Here is a 26,907-nt window from a genome sequence, read left to right on the forward strand (position 1 = left end):
GAGGGCAGATACACAATTGGCATTTTAATAATAGTTTAAAATATAGAGGAAAAACAATCTAAACAAATCATGGCCTGCTTTCATCAGACAGTGGAAGGTAGAGGGTTTTAACATCTCTTTGCGAAAATTCCAGACCCATAAAGAGTTGGTTGTCCCCATAAACATGGTTCATAAATGAACAACAAGAGGTGGCAGAGCCACGATTCTCCAATGATGCAAAACTTAGTTTCTGAGTCAAAACGTGACTGGCTTTGAGAGAGCTACAGCTCCACCGTAGGTGTGTGGCCCTTGTTTGACGGAGTTTTATGTTGTGCTTCCAAATCCCTACTTTTGCATGTATTGCCATAATTGGCCTTCTCAATTTTTTGTTGCTTTTTTTTTGTTTGGTCTGTTTGCTTGTTTTTCAGTACTGAGCACCAGTTGACTATAAATCGGTCCTTTTCTGATTCTAGATTCTGTCCACAGAAAGATATTTCAGTTGGCAATGTTGTATAAAAATAAGCCATTTGCTAGCATGAATGAGTACAATCACAGAAGTGTAATGTAACGGTACGGAGGTGTAAAGCACATCTGATATGAGGAGGTATGGCAGCCAGGGGGGTTCTCAGTGCAGTTAGTGATGTACCATCTTCCTCTCGGAGGCCGCACTTCTGCACGTCACGTCTGCGGTGTCGTTGGGAAGGCTGTCGGAATCACTTCTCCTGCTGATAGATTCAAATTGCTTTAATTGCTCGTTCTGCAGAAGTCTGTTCTGGGGTCGGGGTTGTACGAAGCTTTGCCTTTTGCACCACACAGCTGTTCAGCTCAAAGGACGTTCCCACCAGGCCTGGTATGCTGAGCATGCTCAGTAATTTCATCGTGGAGAGCAGACAACTGATTTTTCAAATGCATTTCATGGCTGGCTACGTGACAGGTAGTTTCAGAATACCACTAATTGGCAACATAAAGTCAAAATCTGTTCGCTAATACTGTTTTGCAAATCCTTAGTGTTTCACATAAGGGACCATTAAACACTTCTATGGTTACAGAGGAGTACAGGTAGGGTCTAGTCCAGGGGCTCCTGTTTTATTCTGATCGTTGGGGTGGGTTGCGGTCGTCTGTCTTCACGACACAGCACGTATTCGCTGAACTGAGAGGAATCCACCCCACCACCACAGGAAGCTGCCATATTAAATCCCTTCTGAAATAACCTTTCAAGCACCTGCAACGTGGAAAAAAAAATCAGCTGGATATTTAGCAATTTTAGTGATAAAAGCTTTTAGAAGCACTGGATCTAAATGATGGATTTAGTCTTTTCAGTCTTCATAGAACGAATTTTATTCAGCTATAATTCTGTAACTTAGTCTTAAATGACTACACTGTGATTAAAGTCTCGCTCTCAGCAAACCTCTGCAGAAAACAAAAATTAATCAAACAAATAAGTGCTCCACAGAACAGCTTACTACATTATGTAGTAAAATACTGGACTGCAGTGATATCGATGCTATCTCTTACTGCTTAGACAAATCAACAGCAGGTTTAAGTCATAATAAAAAGTGCCCATTATTCATTAGTATTGTGAACAGTCTTGCAGATAAGGGCTGAAAGCATTTGCAAGCTCTTCTTTAGGAGATGAAAAGGTTTTAGGAATCTGAGTGACACTTGCACCAGACCTTCACGGAAATCGCAGCTGTGATTTTCCCTTGCTGGAAGGAGTGCTGCTTCTAGCAAAGCATGGCAAAGACAGGATGTGGAGCCAAGACATGGACAATAAGGAAACATTCTGGCCCAAGAATGAGGTTAATTTGTATTGCCCAAATATATATTTTCTCTTTCTCCTTCTAAAGAAAAGTTGGTGCAATTTAGATGCATGAATTTAAGGAACCCAGAGGCAACTTTAATTTCTGAGACTGTCACACAGCGCATTACTGCAGGATATACTGATCTTGGCAATATGACGGGGGCTTTGTTTTCACATGGGTGAGCATGTTGATATACAGTTTCCCAGCAGAGCAGGAAGCACACAGACTCTTTGCAGCATTAGGTGACAGTGGATGCCAGATCCACCTTGGGCAGATCTGCAGTGTAAGATCCACTGGAGGAGATGCTGTGCTCCCTCCCTCCGGCAGCTCACCTGAGCCCAGGGCAGTAGCACAGTGTCTCCAAAGACATCTCAGCGTGACAAAAGGCACTTAGGCACCCTTTAGTGCACGGAGATTCCTACCTATTACAGGGGGTCAGAGGGTTGGGCAGGGCTCTGCTGCGTTACATACAGTAGAGCTGAACCAGACCCACATGTTAAGATTGGCTGAGTAACAGGAATATTCACACTCACGTGTGAATGCTCCTCCAGCCAAACCTTTACCAGAGGCCATGGCACTGTAAGCACTAAGCCAAATTACCATGTAGGCTACTAACACTAATAATACTCCAGCACATACTTGAAAAATCAGAACTGGGTCTGAAATTTGTACCATAAAGTGAATTAACTGGTCCAACATTTATTTTACAGGTGGGAAAAGTGGTTGCATGAGTTTCTCTGCAGAAAAATGTCACCAAGGGGAAGCCTCCTGCACTGCTCTGTGCGACAGCCCCGCCGTGGTGCCACCATCACGTGTGCCCACCACAGTGCCAGGAGAACCTGGTCATTCCCTAAGCCTGACAAACGTAGTAATGACCCTCACGTGACTCTGCAACCAGCAACTCCAGGGACTCAGTTAAAAACTTGGTCAATTTAGGTAAGCGTCTCAGCAATATCCCCTGCTCCTGAAGGAGACAACTTGTGTGCTTTCGTGGTTTTGCTGCAGAGATAATTTGATTTCTTTTTAGTATCACCATGAGTGTCTGTGAAGCGCTTCAATACTTACTGCAATGGCACCTCAGTCTTAATGGTTCAAGGCCTGAGCTAATTGCTTACAGAGGTACTAAAAATAGTGCCATGTTTGCACACCAGACTCTGCCCTCGCCCCTGCACACAAACCCACGTGAGGCCAAGGTGAGCATTCCTTCTTACTGAACGCGTGCTTTGCTTGCCATGCAGAATCTGCTCAAAATCAGCTTGCCCTGAGGAGTCTGGCCTTGGGACAAAGTGCCTTATGAGCTCAGAAAGTTGTGTCAACCAAATATTTTCCCTGAAAGTTGTAGAAATGAAAGTGCAAAAAAGCATCCCAGTATGCAGAAGAAAAAAGGACCCAGAGAGATTAAAAGAAGGGAGGGTTAAAAAAAAGAAAAAAAGAAAAAGAAATATAAAAAGCTTACCCCTCTATTTTCTGGGCTGTGCACAGCCTTTAGGACAGAAGTGAGGTAACGCACAGGTCCCAGTATAGTTTTACTAACACTCGTTCCTGCTCAGAGAAAGCAGGAGTTTGCTAGGGAGGGAGGAACAAAACATCACCGAGCTGTTTCACAGGCTGGCATGTGCTTTGACTTTGTGTGTCCCTGTTCTTAACCCAAGCAAGCAGGCAAGATGAGGACAAGAGGCAGCTCGGCTACAGGAAAGGAGGCTTCTTCCATTTAACTGGGCAGAGAATCAGAGGATTGACAGGTAAAATTTCAGGGAGAGATGTGACTTCAAAACCTTGCTAAAAACTTTTAAAAATCAATTTGGTTGTAAGACAAAACAAGCACTGGGGTGCCCTTGGCTTGCCTCAGTCCAAAGCAATGGAAGGCTGCATGTTAACACAGGGCTTTTCTTTCCCGAGCCAGCTGTGTGCAAACACACAACCCAGGTAGGCATTACACGCTTAGAGCACCGCACGCAGAACAAAGCGATTCATTTTTGCTACCCTTGTGCTCAGAGGACTGGGCTGCAGGCTATCATCTAGGGTTAGAAAGCGTGGGATCATCAATTTTCTGGGCAAGAAACAAAACTGGTCAAATCCTGTAAACAATGCTGTGAATGTTTAAATACTGTAGAGTTTTAAGGATAACTCGAACGAGGCTGTGCTCAGTTCTATGGAGAAAGTCTCCCAAGGGCTGTTTTCCATGTGCCTTAAGCATTTGTTGGTATGCACCAATGCATGCATGAGACTAAATTGCATGTTGAACATGAACAGATTTAAATTCCACTTAGTGAACTTGGCCCTATGTGCATTACTTTTTTGAAGGTAATAGACAGATGGAGGGAAAGCAGTAAGTGCCTGTAAATAAAATCTGAGCTACTTTCCTATAAATCTCCCACAAGAACATGCCAAAAAGCAAATGAGTATCAGCTGTGACTCTCCTACATATAAGAAGACAGGCACACAATATTGAATAGAGGATTTGTGCTAAGATTTAATATACTCTGTCTCCCAGTATTCTGAGCACATCGAGATATGGGCTCTGATTTTGTTGGGAGGTTTTCCAGATAAAAACATGATATTTTCACTTCCTGCATTTTATTTACATTTTGCAGGATACTACAAGAATGCAGTCTTAATTATGAAGACTCAATGTTTAACATAGACACGCATCAGAGAATTTTCTCCAAAGTAGGCTCATGGATCTCACCAGCATCTGTTGTGAGGTGTTGAAAAATCAGTCTCAGTCTTAGGAAAACGATACCAATAGGCGATTACAAGTGGGCATTAAATAAGAGCTGCTGTTTTTTGGTTGCCACTACCTACTCAGTGTTGACATTCTGTGTCTTATATGTACAGTTCTTGACAGAAAGCATTTAATGAAAATCTTTTTAAAAGTGCTGAAGGATTTATAAATATTGCAGTTGTGCCACCAAATACCTGAAGCAGGACAGTGGGGGACAAAAGCAGTGCATCTCAGTAAACAGCAGGCAGATTTATCACAGCACTCCCAGATTCTTTCAGCGTGCTTCTGCTCCGCCAGCCACTGCACCTTATAACTGATCTCCCTTAACTCCACGCTGTTCACTCCACCATTCTTCCATCTACTGACTCAGTATTGTTTTGTCAAAGAACTGGGAAGTGTAGTGCCCATGTGGAAGTGAGAGTCCATCACAGTCAGTGATAATTATTTCTGATCTCATCAGGCTTTTGTCTCAGCAATGCATCATTTTCCAGAAAGTGTTTGAAAAAGCTCTCTATTAATTATACAGTAAAGTGATGTAATTTAATAAAATTATTTAGACTGTAGACTCTCTGACATAGAAATTTTCTTTCGTAATATGAACCTACAAAGTGACTCTGACTGATTTTGACTGAATTCGAAACACATTCTAATAGTAATAATTGTCATCCAGTTTTAATTATAAATAGTTGTAAAAGCCACTTAATAGAGCCAAGCGTGAGCCTCGGCTGCTTGCCGTGCTGCGCTTATCAGTGACCAGCAGTGACCCTTTATTGTTTCAGTTACTCTAATTTCTTGAATGCCCCTGACCATATTGCATGAACAGAGTGTGGCTGAAACACAAACATGCTTCTCTACCCACTCACCTTAGCTGAACTGCAGCTGCTCCCCTCTCCAGCTCAGTGGTGAATTCATCACTATTCCCGCTGCTAGAAAATGGATCTGCCTCTGACCCACCTCCAGCCTTCTATTTTTGGGGCAGCCCACTCCAACCCTTGCTGAATGTGAAATTGCTAAGGACTGTGCAAAATTAACCACAGGCAATGGACTGTTAAGTTCAACCAAATAAAACTCTTAGAAGCCTTAAACTAAAAATTAGGTAAATCACTGGTTATAGAACGGTTTCAAATGAAAGCTTCTGTTACCATACTGTTCCTACCAGTCAGTGAATGCTGTCCAGTGGGAGGTGACAGTGGAGAGAGTCTAAACTTGCTGCATGCTGACAATACTGGTACGCAAGTGTTCTAACTTCTTCCAACTCCCTTGCAATTGTGCCTTCCCCCTGAGCCTGTCTGGCCAGCCTGTCTCACAGGCCAATTCTGTTGTGGATATTTGCCCATAGGGAAGTTTATCAAGACCACTGAGGCATTTCCCACAGCCCAGCTAGCACCTCTGGTCACAATGACTTTGGAAACGTGCTCCTTTAGGTTGATTTCAATTTCCATAATGATAATCTTTCTAGCATAATTTAAAGGCATGCATGCAAAAACCAAGAGCTCTGTTTTTTCCCATGTTAATTAAGGAGTAAGTTAACAGCACCATCAACACTGTTCCTTCTCCTCAGCCCAACGACAGCTGCACCAGAGCTCTGGCCGCAGTGGTGGTGACGCCTTGTGAAATGGCATTTCTTGCCCAGAAGGCTGCTGCCTAAACACAAACCACGTATTTATTTCCGCTACCACCCACCTATCTGTCCAGTTATCTTCTTTTGTTTCATATGTTTAATTTTAAACCTAATGTCAAAACTCGGAGTATAAAATGAAATACATTTTGTTTAAAATACTCTGGGCAATTTTTATAGAACATCCTTTTGAAAAAAAAAAAAGTGCAGAGATCAATTTTTTTAAGTCCATCCCGCAGGCACCATCATTTAATTATGAGTGAGACATAAATTATGCATTTACACATTGTTGCATTTTCTATAAAATGGTGTGGAGATTTTTTTTGTAGTTTTTGGAACTCTCTCTTTCTTCCTGAGGGCACTTTGGAGGGAAAAAAAACTGCTGCAGGCTATACATTGATGAAAAAATTAGCATTTATCAGTATAACACCATTATGAGACCAGCATGGCACTAACATACACAAAATCTAAATCTATTTTTCTGCTTAGACTTAGGAAAACCTGAAAGACTGTGATCTCACCAGGCAGAAAATGTCTCCGTGCAGTATAAGCACTAAAGGTAATTGGGCAGAAGCAAATAATTTGCATATAATTGAACAAGAAATAAAAAAAAAAAGAAAGAAAAAGCATCCAGATGAGCCAGCACTAAAAGGCCGTTACCTGCACTGAATTCAACCGGCAGTATCCGTTCAAAGGAAACCTAATAACGTGGGTAGGGTCTTGGTTCCAGCCTGCGTTTACGGAGTTGCACATGACGTCCCCCGTCTCAGGGAAGATCTCTTCTATCAAAGCTTTCTCCCCACTCAATGCAATTCTTTCCCCCAGATCTGGAGTCACTCTTACAACCAAGCAGTCACAAGGCTGGAAATGTTTCCTTTGTTCTTTCTCTTGTTTCCATCGCTCAAGTTCCTTAATCATTGGCTGCAGCTGGTAATACTTTGCTTCTTCATATAAAAGATTAAAGTCCTGAGAAAAAAAAAAAAAAAAGAGAGAGAGAAACTAGAAATGCTTATAGTTCCCTTTTAAAAATGAGTATTGTTCCTGTTTGACCTACTTAAGCTTATGTATTGTCAGCAAGAGAGCAAAGGCAACAGGTCAGGTATCGACATATTTTGCCATCTTACACCTACGCAGGAAACCACAATGTGTTAGTGCTGAATTTATTTGAGCTGACCATGAAGTTCCCATTGCACTGAATTATTCTTTCATTTATTATCCCACAAGCTCAATGCAAGAAGGTTTTACTTGTGGATTAAGAACTCAGAATAACTGGTTGCAATAAGTAAAGCATACTGACTTAAGAGAAGTTGTCTTGAGCCCTGATCTTCACTCTTGACCTCAGATATTCACTTCTGATCTTACGACAGAAAATCTTGGATTGTGCTGTCATCCCTCACATATGTGTTACAAGGTAGAGATGGCAGTTCAGCTTTTCACCTCTCACCTGGTTTTGCCACATTTGAAATGAAGCTGCAGAGGCTGGGCTGCTCCCTGCATGATTATTCAAGCATACTTTGGAGCTTGGTAAATTATACTGCCGTAGTGACCACCCAGTGGCTGGGAGCTCAGCTGTGTTTACTCCAACAACTTGAAAGAAAGTGTTCTTTTCAGCCAGCTATCCATAACCCAACAGGGACCTTCAGGCAATTCGAATTCCCAATTTGATCCAATTCCCAGTTAATTGATTGAGATGTCATCTGCATATGCTCATTAATAATTTTTCATCAGATTTTCAATGGATCTTCCCATCTCAGCTTAAACACGTGGGAATATGCTGAAAAGGGTGGCAGCAGCACCATCAGACCCAGCCAGATCTGAACAAGAGGGGAAGCACGCTGGGCTGGTTTGCTTGCATTGCCCCTCTGCCTCCTGCAGTTTCCTGAAGGGAAGAGAGACAACTGAGGCATGGGAGCAGTTCCTCCCTGAGGACCTGATCCTAGCTTCCTCTGCCCATTTTCAGATAGAAGTGCAGGTACAGTGGGTGACTTTTTTGGAGCATGCTGTAGGTCATCACCTGGGCATAAAGGCAACCTCAGTACCGCGGTAAGAGAAGGGAATGAAAGATTGTGAATGAAACTACGGGAATCATTTAGACTGGAAAGAAGGGAGTGACGAGAAGTTATTGGAAAATGGGCACCAAAATTGCATAAGGAAATAACTGCAGCACTTCTGCAGAACTCGAAGAAAGAGAATCAAAAGCCATTGAATGTACAGCACAAAAAGGTGCAACTTGTCAGAGCATCATGCATTAACCTGCAAAACCTGCTGCTGCAAGGTATTGCCTACAGAACCAAAGCAGTCAGCCGTGTTGGAATTTGGCACCACAGAGCCACTGCCACTTGTGGAGAGGTGCTCCTTCACCACAGCACTGCCTTCAGCCTGCAGATACATGAAAATTAACAGTGACACGAGCAAGGTTATCATGTTACAGAAGAGAAATCTGATCCTTTGCATCTCTTTGATGTCTGTTAAGGCTTGGACGATACGCACACCATTAGTGGAGAAAAAGGGACTGGAGAAGGTGCAGAGAGAAAAGAGTGATAAGAGCAAATGTGAAGAAATGAGGGCAACAAAACTTGAGAAGGATCCAGAAGATGAAAAGCAGCAGGAAGATAAAGGAGAAATGCTTTAGGAAGCACCTGGCCAGCCAAGGAGCTGCCACCACCTGGTGTCAGGTAAGAGCGTGCCAGCCCCAGTGCCACCAATGGAAAGTTTGGGTTTTTTTCCCAGAAAAATCAGCATGCTCTGCTGAGCCATTATTGCTTTTCCCTCTCCACCTGTGAAGCTCTTTGGTTACTGCATGTGGGATCAGTTTAAATCTATAGGCATTAGAGGTTTAAATTAAAAGCAAAATACAACCTCTACTCCAAACTTTCTGAAATCTTCATGCAGGACACTGTAACAAAACAATCTCCCATGCACCTGTTTGTTACAGAGGTGTGTCAAATGTTTGCTGTGAATCTGCTGGCCCTGTATAACCATTTTGAGCCAAGGAAAGCATGTGATGCTAAGGAGAAATGTAATGCTATAGGGTTAGCAGGAGCATGGAGTGCTCACACGTCAATGGAAAGTCTTCCACTGTTTTCAGTAAGTTGCACAAATTTGGTTTTGCAATATTTGTGTTCATGGCTACTATAAAATAATGTTATATGTTAGGGCAGTGAATTGAATGTGTGCTAGTAGAAACACCATTCAAAGCTACAAGAGGTGGTATAGCCTTGGTAAAAATCAGTCCTTCATTTTTGAAAGCAAACAGAAGTATGGTACTCCTAAGACTCAACACACTGCTAATGCACTCTCTTCTCGTGCAGGTTTTATAAACCAGTCAGAGAAGTGTGCAGCTGTGACTGGACCAGCAGAGATGCCCAGCTCTGCAGTGCCTTCACAGCACACTCAGGATGCTCAGGTAACACTGTCTTTCCAACCTTGCACTCTAGACGTAAAATCATATCCTGATGATTTGCAAATGTTTAACACAAAATATCAAGTACAAGAATTTAACAACAAGAGACCCCTGCCAAGGAGGTGCCGCAAGAGCTGCAAGATAGAGCTGCTCTGTGCTGTTCATTTGGATAAGTTACCAAAGGCAGATGCAAACACGAATCTTTTCAGACCTATCCAAAAAAGGCACATTTCACTGGAAGAGGAACAGGAGTAGCTACAGGATGTTAATTGCCTGGTGCAGTGGCAAAGTGCACTGTTCCATTGAAATCCAGACTCACAGCAGCTTGGTGTGTCTTCTGTTCCAGGCGTATGATGATAGATGCATACATGTACTGTACCCTCTCTCTTTCATGGAGACTCCAGTGCTGGCATTAGCAGTTTTGCTAAGCAGCTGGCAGCATCTCAGGGCAGATACAGTGTGGGATCCAGGAGCTCCTTGTCCTGCAGGACAAGGTCTCCCATCCCTGAGTCCCTGCTAGCAGTGGTGGGGCTATTGTGAATCCTCAATAGCCTTCAACTTCTTGTGGCTGCAGTAGGACTTAGTGGGCAGATTCTGTGCTGTCACCCAGAAGACGAAACAGGGAGCAGCCAGCTGGGAAGCACAGATTCTCCATCCTCAAATTTTGAGCAGCATTTAGATTTTGGGTGGAGGGTCAACAGATCATTCAAAGATGCAGGTTTTTTTGCTTTTGCAAAATAATTTTCAATTCACAATGTGGTAGAAAAGCTTTTTTTTTGTGATTGATTTCGTGTTGGCTAAGTTCAGCAGTCATCTCTCATGAGGGTCACATCTTCCCAAGGAGGAGGCAGGTATCGTGACTTCAAAGTAAACTGTGCAATTGACATCAGTGCCAGTCTATCAGTAAACATCTATGAACTATGAGTAGAGGCAGCCAACAGGAATTGTAAAATAAAAACACGTCTTGTATGAATCTGGTGCTGTTCTCTCAATAGTAAAGTTTATGTAATTGAGCACATAAGATTGATCCCTGAACAGGCTTTCTATTTTTTTGTTTTTTTTCTTGTTACTCTTTGTTTCCATGACACGACAGGCTGTCATCCTGACTCAGCATTTCCTTTATAATTCAGTGCCGTGAAGATCTGACTCCTGAACATGAGAGCAAGCTGTCACTTCTGCTGAGTGCACCATTTGCTAAGGTCAGTGTGAAAGCACTTACAACTAGACGTAGGCATGCACATTTTAAGACTGTATAATAAAGCAGATGCCACCTGACCCTACAGGTGACCTCAGTAAGTAAACCATGTGAAACTCAAATGTCCTCTGCATTTGTGCTCCTCTCCTCCTTAACATTAAACGATGATATATGTACTGCCTACATGTATTTCTGTTGGAAGATCTCTAAGCAGGGAGTGCCAGATAAGTAGGTTCAATGGGCAATCATGGTTTTGCATGGAGATGTATTTTGTGATTGAAGGGAGAAATGGTGATCATAATTGCCACGGGGAAACACCTCTGATGGAGAATCAAGGCAGATATTTGGGCTGTGGATGAGGGTCAGCTCCTTTGCTGGACACCCCCTGGCCCTGCAGTGTGGCAGACCCAGGGTGCAGGCCCAACACTTCACTTGAGGACGTGTCACTTAAGGTGGAGTGGCTCCACGCACAGGACTCTGACCAGAGCAGGAGAAGGGAACTGTAAGCAGCTCCCAGCCACCCGCCATTGCCTTGCTCAGCAGACACTGCAAAGCAGAACCGAGCCAAGAGCTCATGGTAATTTCTGAACATACTTCATGGGGCTTAAAATCCTGCAAGCCCAGGAAAATTATATGAACTATTAGAATGTTGCTTTCAGCAGGGAGACCTGTCAGATTCTAAACACTTTCAAGTTCTGGCTTATTAGTAGTTGGAAGTGTAATTAATATTCACTGTAAACACACCAGTGAGACTTGATAATAAAGAATCACTAGCCTAGGAACACATACCCCACTTTCTCTGCTTTTCAGTGTTAACTTAGTCTGAAAACAACACTTAAACAGAAAACACTGCGAGGTTGGTGTGGTACTAACATTCCAAACTTTGCAAAATAACCATTTGAGCAGCAATTCGAGTTGAAAAGCAACTTGGCTAAACCTTGAGGCTAATAAACTGCTTGATTAAATTAAGGGGTAAAAACTAATAAATATTCAAAACACTTGATAATGCTTTGTTTGACATAAAGAACAGTTAATGCAAATCTCACTGGAAAACCTGTCAGGTTTTATACCTTAAATAGAGTTTTGCATTTAGAAACACCAAGTGATTCCATTTGCTGCCTTTGATTATTGTCTTCTGTCACTTTAATCATGCTGGTAAAATTACACAATTTCTGTGAAGTCAAATCCGTTTACAGTGCAGTTTTAATACAGCTTTGCAGTGCATTCTTCTATGCATTTTTATTTAGTTACTCCCTACCTAGCAATACTTTGCTTTGTTCTTGAGCCCTCATTAGCCTGGGGTTTGCTCTAAAGCTCTCTCAGGGAGGAACCAAATGAAGTACAGTTAACTCTATGCAAAGAGATGGTCTGGAACAACGGACTGAGTTGGTCACAGCGCCGGCTCTCCAAGTCTCTCCCAGCCCTGCCAGCGGCTCGCTGTGCAGGCAAGTCCTTGGCATCCTCTGACATTCTCCCCTCGAGGCTCTTACTGAATCCTGCTGGTTTTGTTTCACAGCACCTCTGAAATCCATCCGCCTGGCTGCTGGTCGAGACCATGATCAGGGTGAACTAGATCTCTTCTGCACTCTCTTCTCAGTCTCTCTTTTGCCACCAGATTGTCCAAAGCACTGCTGATAAAGCACCTCCCTGAGGCTGTGTCAGTACCATTGCTCCACCCATCCTCTTTAATTGTTCCATCTTGCACCCCACAGGTCTTTCGCTTCAATCCTACCCACACATTTGCTCTCATCTCTCCTGTCTTGCGTCTGCCCCTGCATGCTCTGCCTCTTCCCACGTCACAGCACCCAGTGCCACAGGGCAGCCTCCCTGGCCTGCCAGCCGCTCCCACAGAGCCCAGTGCTCAGACAGCCCCGTAGGGCTGCGCCTTCAGTCCTGCCTGGGAATGCCAAAACTTCTGCTTGGCGTTGGCAAAGGAGGTGTGCACCCACTGTGCTGTGTGTCTGCTCAGTGTCAGCTGTAAGTGCTGAGATGCCAGTGTCAAATACAAGTACACTCATGATTTAGGCAAAAATGTCTGAGGACCGGTTTGCAGCAAGAGGATCAGCTATATGCCACAGTAACTATACATTTAGGATGACTCAGGAAGGCCTGACCAAATTACCTTGCCTACCCAGTCCAACATGAAAAATGAAATTTTACTACTGAGCACGGGAACTTTCTTTTCTAGTAGCACTCAGTGTCCTCTAAGTCCCCATTAGCATCCCAATTTATTCATTATTTCATCCTGCAGTTAGCTCTTTTGTTGAATCTTGTCATCTAGTTTGGATAGTTTTGTCTTCTAATTTTCATACATAAGGATGACAGTGTTGCAACTTTCATAAGCACAAAGCCAAATAAACAACGCTAGGAGGAGAGGGTTTCAACAATCAGGATTTACAAAGCAACTTGCTGTCATTATTTCATAGAAAACATGTATTATTGCTCCTTAAAGGTCTCTCAGTAAATTCTATTTCCCACCAATATTCTGACATTCATACACTGTGTAAAAGATTACTTATTGAAATCGAAGTATCTGAACTGGATATATCTAGCAGAAGTCCTCATGAATTTGTTTAAGGGTGTTACTTTTTCATGCCAACAAGAAAAAGATTTATACCATTTAATTACTCTAAGTATCAAATTTAAAACATTTCTACCAGATTCTGAACATTAAACCCTGGTAAGTGCTAGTTGCTGGTGTTGATTCTTAATTGTTGTTATACTCTGATAAATAAGCTAAAAATGTGAGAAAATACAATTAGTTTAGAAAAACTGATTTAGCTGTAAGCTTCATCATTTAACTTTTTATGGTATCCATGACAACCATTGGTCTGTTTATTAAATAATAGCATCCCTAGCGTAATACACAAGTACTAAAAATCCTAACAATAAACAGCAACATTTAGCTAAGTGTGTTTAGGTCAAGCACACAAACCAACCTCCTCCAAAATAAATGATAGAATGAGGGGAAAAAATAGATTGCAGACTATAGCTTTCCTTACCTTAAAATCTTCTGGGAGCAGTAGCTTAGATGTCCTTAGGAAGCTTAATATATATCTGAAAATCTCACCATCTCGATCAATGAAATAATGTTGTTTTAAACTGTCCAAGACAATAGGCTCTGTGCCATTAAACAGACGACTTATTCTGGAAAAAAAAAAAGAAAAAGAAGTGGGCAAAAGAGACAAAATCTCATTCTCCCCTCAGGATGTAAAAACATCCACTCAATATAGCTGTATCAATTCAGTGTGCATAAGGTAATGCAGTGTCTTCATTTGGTGGCAAATGCAAACAAACGTAGGAAGATAGACGCCTTGGATGCGTGTGCACACACACGCGCACGAAGTGCCCGCTGGCAACTGCTCCTAGCACAAAGCTCACGTTGCTGTGAATCAGCGCTGCAAATTAGGCTCAGAGCTCCAACAAGGGAAGTGCCTGTGAAACTCACCCTGTGGCTGGCAGGACAATTTCTGGAAGAACGTATTATTGGGTAAGTTATACACTCCTGTTCTCAGGTACCATTCATGGAGTGCTGGGATGTCACTCAGAGATGGGCTCCTGGATTTCTCATCAGCTGCGCTGCCATTCTGATCAACACCATCAAAGCACTTCCACATGAGAGAGGAGGATACCCATGCATTGTCATGAGCTGTACGGACCCCTCAGTGCTGAATGTTTTGGCAATCCAGCAGCAAGGGTCCATACAGCCCCACCAGTGCCCTACGTACCGGCCTCTGTGGGGACAACACAGCCTGCCAAATGCTTCCTGGGCAAAGACAAGGGGTGAGGCCTGAGAGCACAGGTCCAGCTGGGTAGGTGTCAGCAGAACCAAACACCGCATCTGCTGCACTGTGCAAGTTTTCTCCGTGTCCTCCTGATAGCACAATGCAGGCTGGGTGTTTGCTAGGCTACACTTCCTCATGCCTCTCCTCTCCAAATGTCTGGCTTCTTTCAGAAGGCTTTGTCTTCCCATGAGAAATAACCCAGCTGAATATATGTTCTTGAAAGGAAAATCACAGGAGACAGACAGCAACGACCTATTAAGTAATTGAGTCCATCTCTCTGACAGTGCAGCATTGTTCTCAACTGCAGAATGTCTCATGTTTCAAAGTCGAGTCTTCAATAACCCTGCCAGTGAGGACTCCACCATTTCCCACTGAGACTATTCCACAGCCCGCTAGATTTCACTGTCGAGTGTCCCTTAGGCTCGGCTGTGCAATCCACCAGTATCCCCCACTGCCACCAGGGAAGGGCTTTTCCCTGCCGTGGAAAGGAGCCCACCCAGCCACTGTGCGAGGTGATGGCCAACACTGCCAGCGAGCTCAGCAGCTGCAGCCTGGCTGCTCCTGCTCCCCAGCCCTGCAGAGAGTGCCCAGGGCATGGCTGGGATGGTGAGCATCAGCCCATGTGCTGGAGGACAGTCTTGCTCACAGCAGTGCAGATGCTTGCAGCTGCCCTGTGCTCAGCTTGTTTTGGACTGTGGGGTCTTTGTGGGTAAAATTTGTTCTCTGCAGCTGCCCCTCAGTCTGGTCTTCCAACTTTTTGATGTAGTTATAAATATAATTAACATGCCATTAATTTCTAAGTTAATTGTGGAGATACTAAGTTAGCAATTTCCTACTGAACTCAGCTAAAAAACCTCAACTCAAATGTACGCTCCAGGTTTTGCTGCCTGCTCTCATTCCCTTACATCTGTACTAGCATTCAACTACTCTGAGTTACTTAGAATAATCAAATGCTTCCCTAAACCCTAATTGTAATATATTTACTGTCTTTCTCCATCCTCTAACTTTCTAACTGTATCAGAAAAATCCAACTCGCGCTGCAACATTTAATTTATACAATCCCAAGGTTCAGCAAGCCTCCAGTAATTCAATATTTTCCTTGTTATTTAGGTCTATTTGCTTGAGACAGCTAAATATATTGCTTCATACAGAGCTAAATTTCAACCCAGGAACCAGACAGTTAATTTATTTCCTTAGACATGCACAGAGCCTGGGTGCTGTTCTGGGCTAGCCTGAAAGCCGATAAAGTAACTTAATGTTTCAGTACAAGACATTCATTATTTGTGTGGCTACCAAAAGTTTTGAGAACTCATCTTTCCCACTTACTCCCTAAACAAGCTGGGCTGTGGCTTAAACCTCCTCCTGCTGCAGCCCATGAAGTCTGCAAAAGCAAAGCAATGGCTGTTGTTCAGCTCCTTGGTGCATATGGGGGAAGGTTTGCCAACAAAGAAAGGATGCAGGGAAGACAGGATACAAAATGCTAATGGGTTGCTCTTTAATGTAGTGAAGCTTTTTTCTTTTCTTTTTTTTTTTGTAATGAAAACAAAACATGAATTTTGAGGCCTTTGTAGAGTGCCTTGAGCTGTATTTCTTCACCAGCAAAATTACTGCTGGGGAAAGAAACTTACAGAGTGTTGAAAGACTTAACTGCCACCCCAAAAACAGAGTGATGAATAGTTTGAGGATTTATTTGACATTTTAGGGGTCTGCTATGTTCCAAGAACAAGCTTCACTGCAGCATTCTGAAACACTGCATGTGGAAAGTGCTCCTGTTTCTCCCGCCTCATCAGCACAAGCTGTACCTGCAAAAAGCCTATCAGAAAATGCAGTTCTGCGAGAACAAAAAGTGAACCCAAATGACAGCTTCCAGAAGCTCTGATGCACTGGCTTTACTCCTGATTGGCAAAGCTGTGGAAGCACAGTGAACAACAGCTCTGCTATCAGATGCGCTCAGCAACCTGCTCTCAGGCTGCACAGCACACACCACTGCATGCAGATGTGGAGACTTGCTGCAGCTCTCGGATTGCACAGTGGTCAACCCAAAATGTTTGCTTTTATGAGCAGTCCTGGTGCATAATACTTTAAAACTTCATTTTCCTGGAGGAGCCACTTGCTCATAGCACATGAGAACGGTGCTCCCAGTGATGTTTGTGAAGTGGAAGGCAGAGGAAAACAGAGCAAGGCAAAAAGAGCTGCACTTAGATCCTATACAGATGGGTGAGTCTCAGCAGTGAATGTTTCTTCAGTACTCCCACCTTTTAAGAGATTGTTCACTTTTGCATTTAAAAATGCTTTTAATTTGGGGGGCCCCCCCCATATTTCATTTCTGGACAGCAGCCCAAGCCAGGATCAAGCAAAACAGTCCCAATGTGCATGCTTTCCCACTGCCTTCACCTTCCACCTTCCCAGCCAGGTCCAGCTGTGCTTTGCACTCTTCCAGCCACATGCTTCTCTCACAGCTGTTCCTGCCTTCTAGAATCCCTCCCTGCCACCCAGTCTTCCATGTGTACCCACCCAGCCCCTCACAGAGCTCCAGCTCCCAGCCCTGCAGAGCTGGATGAGGAGTGAAATGGTGCCGAGCCTGCAGATGGATGCTTCTAACCCCTCTTCCCAATGTCCAGAATACATCCTGTTGATCCTATTTTTGCAGCTTCTTTGTGCTTCATTTGTTTCTGCTAAAGACTCTTTTACATTTTCAATAATGTTTAGCCAAAATGCCAGGGGGCAAGTTTCTAGCTTTATACCCATTTCACTATGATATTAAGGCCTCCTTTTTTATTAGATCAAAAACAAACAGCACAGCCAGCCAACCCACAAGGACAAGAGTAAATTCTTTCCTGAGTTCCTTGGACAGCAAGGAAGCTGTGTGCTGTGTGTGAGCACCTACAGAGACCCACTGCCACCCACACCCCTGACAGCGCTCCTCCCTGCAGTCCACCCAGGACCATGCAGGCTGCCTGCATCAGAGCACAGCTGGGGAGGATGCATGGGGACACCGAGTGCAGAACCTGCTGCAGCCCTCACCGCACACAGCCTCATTCACAGACCCACCCAAATCCATCAGGGAGTAGCCAGGGCTTTTTGCCCTCTGAAGCACCGCACATTCTCAAGATTGCTGCCCAGCAGCACAGCGCAGCTGGGCTTTGTGCATCACCAAGCTGGAAGTAAATAGCATTTGGGAATGGATGAGTGTTTGGAGGTGGTGGTGCTTTCTCCTTTTGGGCTAGATTAGTCATTTTGTTGATAACTCTCTTTTTGAACAGAAAACTGAAGTTCTTTCCTAACAGATCTGATCCCAGGGGCCTTAAGAGGAGCACCAAGTACAGGGGGACCTGCAGGAAAATGAAGCCAAGTATCCACCGAGCCTCCACTGTTGCACCTTGCTCCCCCAGCCAGCACAGTCACAGCACGTGAGTGACAGCCTTTATCACAACATTGCAGTAAAAGTATTAATTTAACTAATTACGTGATTAATATTTAACCGTTCAGTGATATTTTTGTCATTCATAATTCAGTTGTTTGCATATATTAAAGATTTATTCTGTAGACACTTTCTGCCCAATGTCACATCAGCAGGGATTGCGCATTACAGAGGACTGTCATTAAACGTGGCTCTCTTCTGTTTTTATGGAAAGAGCGGGGAAGAAAAGAGGAATGCTTGTGGTGAGCCCCTCCAGCATGTGGGGCTGCACTCTGCTTGGTTCCCTGCTCCATCCTTGCTCCATCCCTGCTCCCTTCCGCTCCTGTTCGGCTTACAGAGCTCTGCAGCTCCTCCTGCACCATGCAGGCTCTGCTGACTGCATGCAGCTCCTGGCTGTTGTGAGGCTGCAGGAACAGAGGCTGTGCGAGGTGCAACAGGGAGAAGGAAGGGGGTTGTTCAGAGCTGGAACAGAGCCAGGGCAGCCGCATCCAGCATGACCTGAAGCCACCCTGCTGCATGTGTTAGCACTGCTGGGTGTGTAAGTGGAGTCCAGCCACTTCTGCTGAGCCATAAGGGATGCTTATCTCCTAAATATTTGTTCAAGGTGGGTATGATACATATTGTTATCTGCTTTGTTGCAAAAAACCACTGTGAATGGGAACAGAGGTGCTCAAGAGACTGGAGAGTACCACAGTATCTGACACGGCTATCCAAGCAGCCAGGCAGTTTGGTCCCTGGGTGAGGGGCAGGAGGGATGGCAAGAGGAGGGACAGGGAGAACATGGCCACTGTCCCCTGCCTCCTGCTCCAATGGCAGCCAGGAGGGAGGGATGGTAGAGCAATCAAGCTGGGACTCATGCTCCCTCATGCCCCAAACTGCCAGGAATGTGGCTAAAGGTTGCATATGGCTGCAGAAGTTTTTCTGATTTGTCTCAGTTTAAATCTTCAGCTATAATTAGTGTGGACGTCAAGTAAAAAAATGCTGTTTTATTTTTATAGCATATTTTCATCACCTGTTGCATGACCAGTGATTTTAAACCCTTTCCAATTATGGGAAAATAGCACTAACAAGTGACACTGCCTACAGCATGGAACTCTGCTCACTGCTCACTAATGCGGCACTGGCTTCATCACTGAAGGGGTCTGCCACAGTTTCCAACCAAAAAGCAACCAACCTTGTCGCTTCTTATGATGGCGTGTGTCCGTGGTCAAGGGAAGAGCCACTGAATTAATCTATCTGGATTTCAGTAAGGCTTTTGACAGTCCCCCATTAACATCCTTCTCTCCAAATAGGAAAGATATGGATTTGATGAGTGAACTGTTCGATGGATGAGGAACTAGTTGCAAGATCATTCCCAGAAAGTGGTGGTCACTGGTCAATGTCCGGATGGAAATCAGAGACAGGTGTTATCCCTCAAGGGTCAATACAGACAAAAAAAATGATCCGAGAGATGGAATACCTTTCCTATGAGAACAGGCTGTGAGACATAGGGCTGTTCAGCCTGGAGAAGAGAAGACTCCAGGAAGACCTGATAGTGGCCTTCCAATATCTGAAGGGAGGCTATAAGAAGGAAGGGGGCAGACTCTTTATCTGGGTCTGTTGTGATAGGACAAGGATAAGTGGATTCAAACTAAAAGAGGGGAGATTTAGATTGGACATAAGAAAGGCCTTTTTTACAATAATGGTGGTGAGGCACTGGAACAGGTTGCCCAGCTGGTGGATGCCCTGTCCTTGGAGACATTCAGGATCAGGACGGACCAGACTCTGAGCACCTCATGAAGCTGTAGGTGTCCCTGTTCATTGCAGGAGAGTTGGGCTAGAAGGCCTTTAAATGTCCCTTCCAATTCAAAAGTTTCTGTGATAGTACAAGTCTAGTTTACATTACAGTCAAAGACAACATCCTGGTCAGCTCAGATTTCCCCAGACATACATTTGGCCTGGAGGGTGTTCAAGCCAGGGAGAATTTTGATTTAAGCATCTTTTAAATATTTTACTTACACAGTGACAGGAAAAAGTGTTCACTGGGCAAGAGTTTGAATCTTAAATTGGGGTGCAAACCACTACCCTGCAAATTGCAAAAGCCAAGCAGTCACACGTGCTCTGCTCCATGTACCAGGTCCCACACACTGAATCCCATCTCAGGCACAGGTTTTGTGTCCCTAGTGGGGTGCAGACTTCAAGCCCTTTGTAAGAGACTAGAGGAGTCCCCCATCTCCTAGATGCTCTGACTGGGCATGTACGTGCTCTGATCAGCCATGGAGCCCAGTCCTGATGGCACAGGTCAGTGACCACAGATATACAGCTGATCTGTGAGAAAAAAAGGGAGATAGTAAACCTATAACCCCCAGCTCCTCTCTTTTTAGCTCTAGCAAAGTATCAAATAGTACAGTCCTATCTTATTGGAGGGATGAGTAGAGTAACACAATGTAACAGGCTCATCCACCTCTTAATTCCTGAATACCTCTCATGCCAGCCTTCTAACATTGGCCCTAGAATGCTATAGGAGTTGTCTGAGCCATATGCTCACTTTGCAGTGCTTTTGAAGGATATTACATTCATTAACTGGGACCTGGAGGAACTGCAGGATCTATTATCTAGATTTAATACTTCATATTTTGCTGTTCAGGCTTGAATATCTATTTTTGTAATAGGTCAGAGCTAGTGTATGTAGTACCAACATGTATTTTTAAAAGTCAATAATCCAAAAGGAACATTATCATCTGCCATGGAGAATCATTCTTACAAAGTTCTGCAAGATTTTTTGCACTTTCAACTGAAAAGCAAAATTAGTATGTAATAGATTTTGTCACTAAAACAAAGGTAAAGAAAACAATGTGTTCAGTTCTATGTTACTATCAACTGAGGACCACTGAAGCAACAGGCAGTAAAATCCGCTGAAGTATAAATGAGCTGTTATTTCTGAAATACCACAAAGCATCCATGGTGATAAGGTTAAGAGATCTTGTAGCTCTTTCTCTCTGCTTGTTGCTAACAATCTGTCTCCACACTTCAGACACTTTCACAGGTATCTATTTGATGTACAATTTCATGGAAATATATATATATATATATCTACATATATATATATATATTATTTTTATTTTTTATTTTTTTAAATTTATAGAGATGGTGTTGCCTATAACATAGCACTGGAAGCACTAATCCTGGTACAGAGGGGTATGCCTTTTCCTGTGTTAAGAAATTCTCGTCATCAAAAGCCTGGCATTGCTCAGCATGGCTGAGCATCCCATCAGCTCCTTGGGGAGGAGCAGGAGGGAGCAGTCACACAGAAAGAGCAAGCAGAGCAGTGGTCAAAGAGATCTGGACTCCAAGTGCTTTCATTTCCGTGCGTCTCATTTCCACCAGGTTTATTATGGTATTAACCCACAGCCCTTCACCTCATTGGGAGTCTGGAATTAGGCCCATCAGCACTGGCTGCTCATCCCAAATTTATCAGCAACATGTTCATTTCCCGAGGGCCTGCTTCTGCCACCCATCTCCCGTAAACAGTTCTTGAGTAAAGCACTGCTTAGCCATGAGTAATGGTGGCAGAATCCAGCCCTAAGTCAGGCTAATGATTTTATTTTGCCTTATTAAACTAGCATTTGTATATTTTAGTGTGTTATTTTAACAGCTATAAAAAGACTTTACTAAACAAACAGTTTCTAGTATGTTAATTGCTGTATTACGAATTCTTTCATTCTGCTCAGCATATAACCACATTTATAAGCTGGATAAGTAGAGACACATACAGACAGAACGGTACTCATCCTACCAACACATCATAATTCTGACACATTCATTTCAGTCATCAGTCGTGAAATGCATTTGCTGTGCTTAACAAGAAAAAAAATGTAACTTTCAAATACAGGTAGAATTTGCATTTCTCTGTAAAACTTCCCTGTGTGCTACTGACACTGCTCCGCTGGTCTTTTTAATCTTTTGTAACAGAGAACGTGAGATACAGCCTACCATTAAACATACCATTTGCATTTATCCCCTACAGCCTCTGCTGTGCACCATTTTGCTGGTCACACCCAGGAGGCTGCCTGCCTTATTGGTGCAAACTGTGAGGTCCTGCTGCGACTGGAACTCAGCCCATCCTCATCGCCCCTGAGCCCTTGGCATAAAGCTCCCTGGGACATGGGCAGAAGCCACTAATTCGGTTCGGAATGATGCAGGTGGCACAAACCCAATGTACCAAAGTGGGTGCCATCCCTGGGAGGGTGGCTGTGCTAACAGCAGTGCAGCCCCACGCATCGCTGCGGTCTGCCAGGCTGGCTCTGCCGCCCTGGGCCCTGCAGGCCGCAGTGGCTGAGAAGAGCACAAGGGACACATTCTGGCTGACTGCATCATTCTAACAGATGCAACCAAACGATATTAAACTATGATATGAACCCTCAAAACACAAAATTCATTGCAGGTAGGAGCTAAGTTTTTTTTTCTTCGGTGGAATACGCCAAAGTCCAGGTAAGTGCTCAGGAGTTCATACACTATAGGTAATATCTGTGCATCTAGGAATTAATCTCATTTTAAACTGTGGACTAGCATTTGAGTTAAATAAGTACATTAGTTAAGTAAAGTAAGTGCATTAGCCTGATTTCCTTCCAGTGCTATCACTTTTTTCAGTATGAAGTTCTGGTTACTTTTCCTCTTCTTTCAGTTCATTCTAACTGAATTTCTATCCAAATGATTAGCGAAGATTAAAAATACTAATACAAATTTATATCACTACAAGTATCCTATGTGAATTATAACATTGTTGCCGCTGCTCTTATCTGAGCCCTGTGAGAGTTCTTGGCCTTTCATGTTTTCTCAGTAGAGAATTTACAGTAAATTTTGGCCATGAAAATCAGTGCAGGAACAAAAATTCTTTGATTTCAAACAAACTCCCAAGCTAGCATCTTAATGCTTTCTAGTTTCCCAAAGGTCCCAATCCTGCAAGAACTGCATTTCAGTTCAAACTCTGTGGGAGTTGTGGGCACTCAACAGAATTAAGTTAATACCTGAGAAGATGCACAATTCAAATAAAACATGCTTGCCTATACAAGCCTTTTCTTGCTATTCCTTTAAACACCCCTAAGTCATAGTACTATGAGGGACCTGATGAATAAAGGGTTGCCTGTCACACCTCTTTCTTCTTACTTGCTGTAACTTCAAGTGGGAGCCAACCACACTTTTACAAAGATTTTCAAATCTGAGTATGTCTGGACTTCGCTGCCACTAACATCAACCTTGTACAACATGTGGGGAGGTTGGCAAACATGCAGATACTGGTTTTATTTTAATGTAAATGGCCTAAATCCTTGCTCATTGAAGTCAACAGAGAAACTCTCCATGGGTCTCAGTGAAGACAGGAAAAATTCTAGATGTAACTCAGTCACTTTTCAGGGTGCAAGTCTGACCTTTCTCATCCTTTGTGCATGTGGGTGCTGTGAAACCAGCACATTTCAGCCCACAGTGGGAGTAAGCAGGCGCTCATAGTCTGCACCACCTTTATAAAATGCAAATAGTGACAGCTAACATGCTTTGGTGCCCACTGCTCATGCAAACTGCTACAGTATTTCATCTGTGCAAGCCATATCCCTGCACTTCTGAGCACAAGCATGTGAAAGCTGAGCATTTTCCTATTACTGTTTTCTTTCTTTCCAGGCCAGCAGAAAAAAGTCGCTGGGCACAGCCTGCCAGGAGCTCCACTGCCTTCCACTACATCAGGATGCTCTCCACTGACATGAACAAGAATGATACCAGCGACTCTGGGTACGGATAATTTAACTTTCTGCTTACAACTCAGGCCATGTGGTAATACTGGCAATTGGCTGGCATGCCAATTTGTGAAACTGGTAACTCTTCTCTTGCTGAGAATTATAATATGGAAAAAAGAGCTTATCTTACATTCATCCTCCATTTGGTTTTCCTGCACCCCATCTTTTTGTTCTCTGGTGAATAAGCTACACTTACTTTGCACAGTCCCAGCACCACACTGCTGAATACCTCATGCAGCTCACACCACTGCTCTGGCACAAAAACACCAGGGGCAGTTATGGGCACGCCCAAGGCCACAGCTGTTTGCAATTCTCTGTAAGCAAGTGATTTGGAAGTTGTATCCAGTTTTTTCTATCCATGTTTTTGTTGTCACACTTAAAACAATGCTTGAATTATGCTGCTGCTTAATTTTGCATTTAATTATGCTGTATGCAATGTATTTTTCCTGGCTCCCTTAGAGAAACTGAGCATGTCAATAATAATTTGTTAAAGTTATTTCGAAGGGAAAACAACCAACAAAGACCTTACATCTGTATGTTGCAAGTTGGAAGACTTGGGCAACAGTTTTTTTGCTGGTTGGCAGGTGAAAGGCAGAATCAGAGTGCGATTTCCACTAAGTTTTTTGTTCCAGCAGCAGGGAAGAAGCAGATAAAGAGAAACACTGATGCATAGATACATCAAGTGGGAGAACCAGGCTCCCAAGCCACATTCTGGAAGAAAAGAGTGGGGGGCCTTATTGCAGAGGGGGAAACGGCACCCCAGAGGGAGACGGCAATCAATATACCTGCTGCACAGAGGATGCTCTGGGCTTAAGCTTGGGGAAAACTTGAAAGTAATAAGAAAACTGTTAACTGTTGGATTATGATGAGGTGCTGAAAGTCGAACCTGGCTTTTTTATGTGACTGAGAGAGATTCATTCTTAAATACAATACTATGGTCATGGGTTTGATTCTGGTCCCAGTGAAGTCAAGGCCAAAACATCCTTTGACTTAACTGAAAACAGAAGGCAGCTCCCACTTTAACCCTTGCATCTGCAAACAGAATATAACTGGATGTGAACAGAAGAGGAAATGTTTACAGCTGGCAACAAATCAATCTTTTTAATTGGGGGGGGGGAAGCCCTCACTGAATTTATTCCTCTTTCAAAAGCAGTGGTAAGTACTTCTGGCCCAAGTTCAGCCCTCATTCCCTCCCAGACAACCCCAACACAAGTGGAGGACCAAGTTTCTTTCTACTGTCATCTACTGATTCCCGTGGAGTTCAACTAGCCAAGTTTGTCCGTGAAATTATATGTAAGTTTTGCAATGGCAGAATTTAGGCAGTGATCTCCCTGAAGGCATACCACGTTCCCCAAATGCCAAATCTGCAGCCTCTGATGTAATCATACCCATACAAGTCATTGGCATAACACCATCAACACAGTATGACACCAATGTTAAAAGAAGAGTCCCTGTTTTTCATTGTCTGCTTTCTCAAGAGAGAGATTTGCTGCTGCAAAAGCTTCTACCAGATCTAAACGGATTACCTGCAGCACTGGTAGCATCTGCTCTCCATTAGGACAGAGGCGTAACGGCAGCCTGCCCTTTGGACTGGGATTCCTTCAGCGTTTCAGCTTTACGGTGAAAATCTCAGTTTCCAGTGCTTGCCAACTGATCCTTTCTGAGTCTGACCAAGAGTAACGTTGCAAGTGCTGCATAATAGCTTCCCAGCATCCACGTGCAGGATTCCTTTCAGGTATTGCTTTTTGTGGTCCTCAGCAGATAAAAAAGCAGGAATTTTAGCCTTTGAACTCATACCATACTACAGTAGAGTGAAATCAATACAGTACATATGAACACTGGAATACCTCTGCTTAGCCTGTTTGTCTGGTGCCCAGCTCTGGCAGGCAGGCAGTCATCACAGGGATTGTATCAATGAGGAATGCAGTAAGTGCACGCATGCTAAGCTAAAAGCCAGCCCTCCTAGCACAGATTCAAGCAGGAGCAAATCAGGTGAAAACATCAACAACAAAAATACCAAAGTACAAAATCTCTTAAAATTTGCCTGCAAATTATTTTTAAGTACTAGAAAATAAAATGCATGCTAATCACAGCAGATGAGTTAGAAGAGTAGGTAACTTGGTGGATAGAGCATGGAGATATGAGTTTGTAACTCTGGAGCTTATTTCTAACTCTGCAGCTTCTCCCAGCTGCAAAATCATGTTAGGAGAGCCACCATCCTGGGTAACACTGTATCAATGCAGTTATACCGGGGATGAGAGTGGCAATACTTACCCGTTCTCACTCAGCAGAATATTCATTTGATGTCAGAATAGCACAATGGAGCAAGCTGTTGTGCTGCAAGGACTAAGCATATTAATCTATTTGTTACATTCATGTAACAAAGAAACTTGGCGGAACTGATGTAGCTAACAGCAGTTTAGGGCACAACCTGTGTTAGCTATAGCCTAGCATGGTCCGCATCCTTGTCACTGTGCTTGAGAGATCTAGCCTCCTCTGTGCTTTTAGAATTGAATCCTGTGTTTGCATGCCTACATATTTCTTCTATTTAAATATGCAGTTTGTTCTTAAAGACTTTATTAGCCCATGAATAGATTAATTCTATTTTCAATTTTACGGGTACGAATTTGGAGTATCTCCTTCAAAGCCAATGAAGTCTTCTTTTTTTGAAGGCCACCTGACCAGGAAAGGCACATGCACCTACCTGTAAGGGTAGGACTCTTCTGTGCTCACCTGCCTGTTGATTTTACACCTTCAGATGTCTTTGACAAGTTCCTGTCTTCACATCAATATGCTTTCCTGGCATCACTCCACAGCAGTGAACAGTTACACCAGGGATTATTTGGGGCACTTTTCTAAAAGAACAGGACTTATTTTGTTTCCATTTATGCTTACAGTAAAACTCTCATTGTCTTCACTGGAAGACAGATTTGGCCCCGTGTACTAATATCCAAACTACCTCAATTTACTTCAGTGATAGAAGGCAATGAATTAATAAGGCCCAATGTATTTTTAAATCTTAGATTTCATAAATGATCACAAGCATGTAGGTCACAATATATACACAGAACGACACCTACAACAACCACCAGTGGGATCATTAAAATAATTAAATTAGGCCTAAAGACAAATTCATTTCATAACATGTTCCTTACAAAACAGATACCCCTTGCTTCATAATCTAGGGACTCTTTTTTATAAACTTCCTAAGTAG

At 43.4% G+C, this 26,907-nt stretch overlaps 1 protein-coding gene across 4 annotated transcripts in view; it reads right to left on the bottom strand.

The window, feature by feature from the left end:
* Positions 1–26,907, bottom strand: part of KCTD15 (potassium channel tetramerization domain containing 15) — a 42,083-nt gene continuing 15,176 nt past the window's right edge. For all 4 annotated transcript variants that reach the window (XM_042877191.1, XM_042877193.1, XM_042877190.1 and 1 more), the window contains exons 4-6: positions 13,725–13,869; positions 6,785–7,090; positions 1–1,201 (exon numbers count right to left, since the gene is read on the bottom strand). In XM_042877191.1, the coding sequence (XP_042733125.1) occupies positions 1,046–1,201; positions 6,785–7,090; positions 13,725–13,869 (607 nt within the window). In that variant the 3' untranslated portion in view covers positions 1–1,045. The remainder of the gene's footprint in view (positions 1,202–6,784; positions 7,091–13,724; positions 13,870–26,907) is intronic.

This window comes from Lagopus leucura, unplaced genomic scaffold (assembly GCF_019238085.1).
Source record: "Lagopus leucura isolate 7727_CA_CO unplaced genomic scaffold, USGS_WTPT01 Super-Scaffold_100017, whole genome shotgun sequence".
In the NCBI taxonomy this organism is placed as follows: Eukaryota; Metazoa; Chordata; class Aves; order Galliformes; family Phasianidae; genus Lagopus; species Lagopus leucura.